The sequence below is a fragment of the Triticum urartu genome, chromosome 6 (assembly GCF_003073215.2).
Source record: "Triticum urartu cultivar G1812 chromosome 6, Tu2.1, whole genome shotgun sequence".
NCBI lineage: Eukaryota > Viridiplantae > Streptophyta > Magnoliopsida > Poales > Poaceae > Triticum > Triticum urartu.
In genome coordinates, this window is record NC_053027.1 from 160072138 (window position 1) to 160078154 (window position 6017).

At 47.8% G+C, this 6017-nt stretch overlaps 1 protein-coding gene across 2 annotated transcripts; it reads left to right on the forward strand.

The window, feature by feature from the left end:
* The first annotated feature begins 68 nt into the window (after window positions 1-68).
* LOC125517560 lies at window positions 69-5436 on the forward strand. Of its 2 annotated transcripts, none has more exons than XM_048682763.1 (13): window positions 69-226; window positions 700-1281; window positions 1377-1579; window positions 1733-1930; window positions 2029-2100; window positions 2436-2531; window positions 3015-3094; window positions 3188-3263; window positions 3341-3551; window positions 3728-3921; window positions 3999-4104; window positions 4195-4284; window positions 4531-5436. In XM_048682763.1, the coding sequence occupies exons 1-13, from the start codon at window positions 157-159 to the stop codon at window positions 5259-5261; spliced, it is 2709 nt and encodes a 902-aa protein (XP_048538720.1). In that variant the 5' UTR covers window positions 69-156; the 3' UTR covers window positions 5262-5436. The 2 variants fall into 2 exon arrangements, with proteins under 2 accessions (XP_048538720.1, XP_048538719.1); XM_048682762.1 differs by lacking the exon at window positions 69-226 and adding an exon at window positions 235-545.
* The last annotated feature ends 581 nt before the right edge of the window (window positions 5437-6017 follow it).

Sequence of the window (6017 nt, forward strand, 5' to 3'; positions counted from 1 at the left end):
TGAGGTCATACACAAAGATGCTTAAATAGCTGTGTTCTACACGCTCTCCTGCATCTATAATGGTAAGCGAGCAGTGGAGTTAGCTCGGCAGGGTTCCTCCTTGCCTGCCTGCCACTCTGGTCTTGGCTCAGTCTGGAAATCCAAGAACAGAAATAGATGATGCTTCCTGGCGCGGCGCTGAGGTGCATGGACGCGCCAACTGCCGCCGTTGCTGATCCAGACGGTGGTACTACTCCTAGATCACATCGTTTTCCAACGAACGCTCCGACGTGTAAGCAAGCGACGCTGCCGTCACCACTCACCCGGTCCATTCCCGTCCATGGTTGCGGCCCTTTGGGTGCAAGATTGCCTCCCCTCCACGCGCGTTTCTTGCGTCTCCTCCGCGCCGATCCGTCCCCGCGCACGCACCGCAGCAAACCAAAAAAGAGCCGCGATTTTTCTCAGAAAAGAATCCCCCTTCCTGTTCTTCGCCGGCCAAAATCACCACTCACCCACCTTCTGTCGTCTCCGAGCTCTCGGAGTGCGTTGTCGCCGTCGCGTCGCTTGTAAGCCTGTTGCTTAACCATCTCGCCTTGCTCCGGCTATAATTGGCGGTTCTTGGAGGCTTTCTTGTTCCTTCCCCTATATTTATTATGCGCCCGGGGTGCGGTGGCAGTCGGGCGTTGACGGCTAAGGAGTGACTGGTGAGTGAATTTTTAGGGGGAAGAGGAATGGCGCGAGGCGTGGCGGCGGCGGTGTCGGCGTTGGGGGTCGTGGCGGTGCTCTTGACCGCCGCCGCGGCGAAGGTCTGCACGAACACGTTCCCGTCGTCGGATTCGGTGGCGACCCACGCGGAGCGCGCCGCGGGGCAGCTGCGGCTGCCTGCCGGGCTCGCCGGCCGTGGCCACGGTCACGGGCACGCCCACGAGCAGCACCTCACCCCGACCGACGAGTCTGCCTGGATGGAGCTCATGCCACGGAGGCTCCTAGGCGGCGGCGGCGGCGGCACCCCGCCACGCGAGGCGTTCGACTGGCTGATGCTCTACCGCAAGCTCCGGGGCGGCGCTGCCGCCGTGGACGGCCCCGCGGGTCCGTTCCTCTGGGAGGCGTCGCTGCACGACGTGCGGCTCCAGCCGGGGACCCTGTACTGGCAGGCCCAGCAGACCAACCTGGAGTACCTGCTCCTCCTGGACACCGACCGCCTCGTCTGGAGCTTCCGCACGCAGGCCGGCCTGACGGCGACCGGGACGCCCTACGGCGGGTGGGAGGGGCCCAACGTCGAGCTCCGGGGACACTTCGTCGGTGCGCCGCCACAATCTTGCCCTGCTTATTCACACATACCAGTTACTCATCTGAACTGAACTTTTGTTGGCCTGACGCTCGTCTCTGCATTGCAGGGCACTACCTGAGCGCCACGGCCAAGATGTGGGCGAGCACGCACAATGACACCCTCCGTGCCAAGATGTCGTCCGTCGTCGACGTGCTAAACGATTGCCAGAAGAAGATGGGCACAGGGTACCTGTCAGCCTTCCCATCAGAGTTCTTCGACCGCACTGAAGCCCTCACTACTGTTTGGGCTCCTTACTACACAATCCACAAGGTATACAATCTTTTACTCCTCCTTCAACAACATGTGGATCATTATGTTGAGTTGTGATCTGGATTCCGTGATCCGTATCCCGTGTTCTATACTTCTATTTCGTGTGATTCTCTAACAAATTGTCTTGCTGCGTGTGTGATTTTTGGTTTGTAGATTATGCAAGGTCTTCTTGATCAGTATACAGTGGCTGGAAACTCCAAGGCCCTTGAGATGGTTGTGGGGATGGCTAACTACTTCAGTGACCGGGTGAAGAATGTCATTCAGAAATACAGCATCGAGAGGCACTGGGCATCGCTCAATGAGGAGACTGGTGGCATGAATGATGTGCTATACCAGCTCTACACAATAACGGTGCTTCACTGATTATGTGTAGTTTGTCATCTGCTTTGCTGTTTTAAAAGTATGTTTTGAATGGAGTTCAGAGTTGCTTATTTCTCTAACTTGGACAGGATGATCTGAAGCATTTGACACTGGCCCACCTCTTTGACAAACCGTGCTTTCTCGGTCTGCTTGCAGTTCAGGTGTACTCACTTGATTCCCTAGCCCTGGCTCCTATGATAATTCAGCATCATCACGTAATGCATGATAGTAGTTCATTATAATACAGTGAATGAGACCTCTTGTCTGGTTAACACCTCATACTACTATGTCGTATATTTTATGAGTTTGTGTTCAGTTTAATTTATTCGTTTCTATATACCAAATACAATATAAATTATGTCACTACTACAATTGAATGTGCATTGTAATATGCACAATTATTAAACTCACAGCTTTACAATGCATACCTACAAGAACAGCATTCCTATCGCAGGAGTTCCTTGGGAGTAATTACTTTATGGTGTTTCCTTTTCAGGCTGATAGTATTTCAGGTTTCCATTCCAATACGCATATTCCAGTTGTCGTTGGTGCCCAAATGAGATATGAAGTCACCGGTGATGCTCTTTACAAGGTAAAGCAAATCATGCTTTCTGGAGAGTTGAACTACTCACTCATTGATGGAGAAAATTATATGAGGGGATATGAGTGCAAGCATAAAAGTTAGCAGGTCAGATTACCATATTGGCTACTCTTACAAACAGAAAACATTGGCATTAGTATTTCGCTTCTAGTGTAGGCTTTTCAGCAATATTGGTAAACATCCAAAGATATTTGGAAGTTGGTATAGCTTTGTCTGGGGCAAAGAAGACATTTAATGCAAAAACTGTGTTCTCTTGGTATCATTTTTTGGTGCGGAGAAAGGAATGCTAAACTAGGGTGCTCATTTTGTGGGAGTTATGCTGCTTTGTTTACTTCAGTTTTTCTTCTGACCTCCTCATGCCGAAGATTGTGATTGGTATTTTACTGAAGTTGTGTCGCTTCCTTCTTTTCTCATTTTGACTCCATGCAAGTGAAGCTGCATCAAAGCTGACCGTAATCCTAATTCCTGAAACAGCAAATTGCAACATCCTTTATGGACATGATAAATTCTTCTCATAGCTATGCAACTGGTGGGACATCTGCCGGCGAATTCTGGTAACATATATATAACTCTGGATGCCTAATATCGATAATGAATGGCCATAGTTACCTTTCGGGTGGAAGCTTATACCCTCAATCTCTTTCCAGGGCCGATCCAAAGCGTTTAGCTGCGACTCTGAGTACTGAAAACGCGGAATCTTGCACTACCTACAATATGCTCAAGGTATACAATTATGAAACCATTTCTCTGAAACATTTATTTTCTCCTCCAGAATTGTGTCAAATGCAAGCGGTATGCAGGTTTCCCGCAACTTATTCAGATGGACAAAGGAAATAGCATATGTGGACTATTATGAAAGGGCACTGATAAATGGTGTGTTAAGCATCCAGAGAGGGACGGATCCCGGGGTGATGATTTACATGCTACCCCAGGCACCTGGACGGTCTAAAGCAGTAAGCTATCATGGTTGGGGAACCAAGTATGATTCGTTCTGGTGCTGTTATGGAACAGGTAATTTTTGAAGCCTGCTGAGTACTGTTTACTACTGTATATGGCATTGCCGCCTTCATATTAAAATCAAGCAACTGCAGCATTTTCCTTGCAATTCTTGCTTTCTGCTCTACGTTGTGAAGGTTGTAGTTCTAAATTAGAAAGTTATTGTGAATGTTCTGCTTTTGCATTTGCAGGGATAGAATCCTTTTCGAAACTTGGCGATTCTATTTACTTTGAGGAGAAAGGAGACACACCAGCACTCAGCATCATTCAGTACATACCAAGCACTTTCAACTGGAAAACAGCTGGGGTTACTGTTACCCAACAACTGGAGCCCCTCAGCTCCTCGGATATGAACTTTCGAGTTTCACTCTCTGTTTCCGGGAAGGTAATTCTTCTTGAGTTTTTTTTTGGCATGAAATTCATATCAGAGCATGCAAAGTTAGCCTCCATATTTTTGCGCAGACAAATGGTCAGTCTGCTACATTGAATGTGAGAATACCAACATGGACATCTGCCAGTGGCGCAAAAGCAACTTTAAATGACAAAGATTTGGGATCAGTAACTCCAGGTATAATCGTTTGAATGTATGGTACCATTTCAGCTATAGCCGTCAATTTTGTGGAAGCAAGTGTTTTATTTGATCTTATTGTGTGGCCAGGCTCTTTACTCTCAGTCACCAAACAGTGGAGCTCAAACGATCACCTATCACTGCAATTCCCAGTTGCCCTAAGGACCGAAGCAATCAAAGGTAAACAATTTTGGAAATTTCAACTGCTGCCGAAATATATGCATTGATATATCTAAGCTTGAAGTAGCACATAGCCAATTTGTTGAGTTCACAATTCAGACACAATAATTTGTGATGCCAGCCATGATTAGATTAAAAAATAAGCAAGTTAATAGTGGACATGATTTTTTGCTGCCTTACTAATCCTAAATACTGTTATTCTAGCTAGAATGTCAACTAAGCTATTAATTCATAACTATGCCTCAGATGACCGGCCGGAGTATGCATCTCTTCAAGCAATTCTATTCGGGCCATTCGTTCTTGCGGGTCTCTCCTCCGGTGATTGGGATGCAAAAACCGGCAGTGCAGTTTCGGACTGGATCACTGCAGTACCTTCATCACACAACTCACAGCTGATGACCTTCACACAAGAATCAAGTGGGAAGACATTCGTCCTGTCAAGCTCAAACGGCTCCCTGACAATGCAAGAACGGCCTGCAGTCGATGGTACAGACACCGCCGTCCACGCGACATTCAGGGTGCATCCTCAGGACGCAGCAAGGCTGCACGGCACCTACGGCGCAGCCCTGAAAGACACCTCTGTGCAGATCGAGCCATTCGACATGCCAGGAACGGTGATCACCAACGACCTCACCTTGTCCGCACAAAAGAGCGCCGGTTCCTTCTTCAACATAGTACCCGGGCTCGATGGGAAGCCAAACTCGGTTTCGCTCGAGCTCGGAACCAAACCAGGGTGCTTCTTGGTGTCTGGGGCAGATTACTCTGCCGGGACAAAGATCCAGGTCAGCTGCAAGAGTTCTGTCCAGAGCATCGGCGAGATACTCGAGCAGGCGGCAAGCTTTGCACAGGCCGCTCCGCTGAGGCAGTACCACCCAATAAGCTTCGTCGCCAGGGGGGTAAAGAGGAACTTCCTCCTGGAGCCGTTGTACAGCCTGAGGGACGAATTCTACACGGTTTACTTCAACCTTGGGGCCTGACGCCGCAAGATCACTTGCGCCTTGGCACAAACAAACCCAGAATAATACACGCCCCTTTTTTTCTCATGTATACTGTAGTTTACAACAGGCAATAGAAGAGGAAATGAGTTTGTTTCTTCTGGAATACTATGAAATTACAGCTAAATGCGATAGTATGGTTTCTTTGCTGAGTAAAGTTACTTCTGGTTGTGTGAATTTTATTGTTTTCAGATGAACAAACCATGATGTGCATATATATGTTGAAAATGCTTCTAAAAGGTTAACTGCATCCTTCAGCATATATGCTGCTGTTTATCCTGGTAATGGATAAGTAGTCAGGGCAAGTAACAGCACCTAATCTTCCGAATTAAAATACATCTCCAGCTACTGGGAGGAGGGCAAAGCCTGGGATCATATCCACTCTCATAAACAAATGAGGGAGGAATCAGTGCCTGCATTTTGTTTAACACATCGCTGCTCAACACCCGGCAAAAGAGTTGATCAATGTGCACATCATATGTCTAGAGGGGCCTGACCACAAATTAAGCAAAAGAAAATCCTATCTCCTGGAAAGGATAGTTTGGCACAACCAATTGGCTTCTTTCCAAGAGACAATCATGCCAAAACAGCTCATACAGATTTCAACCCATGTGTTGTAATTGTTCCCCTTGGATCAGAATGCGCAAGCTAAATGAATACAGCAACAAGGCAGAGCCAGTCCGCATTCCCAATCATACGCTGAATCCTGATTTAAACTTCAGCTTTTCTAAGGCATAG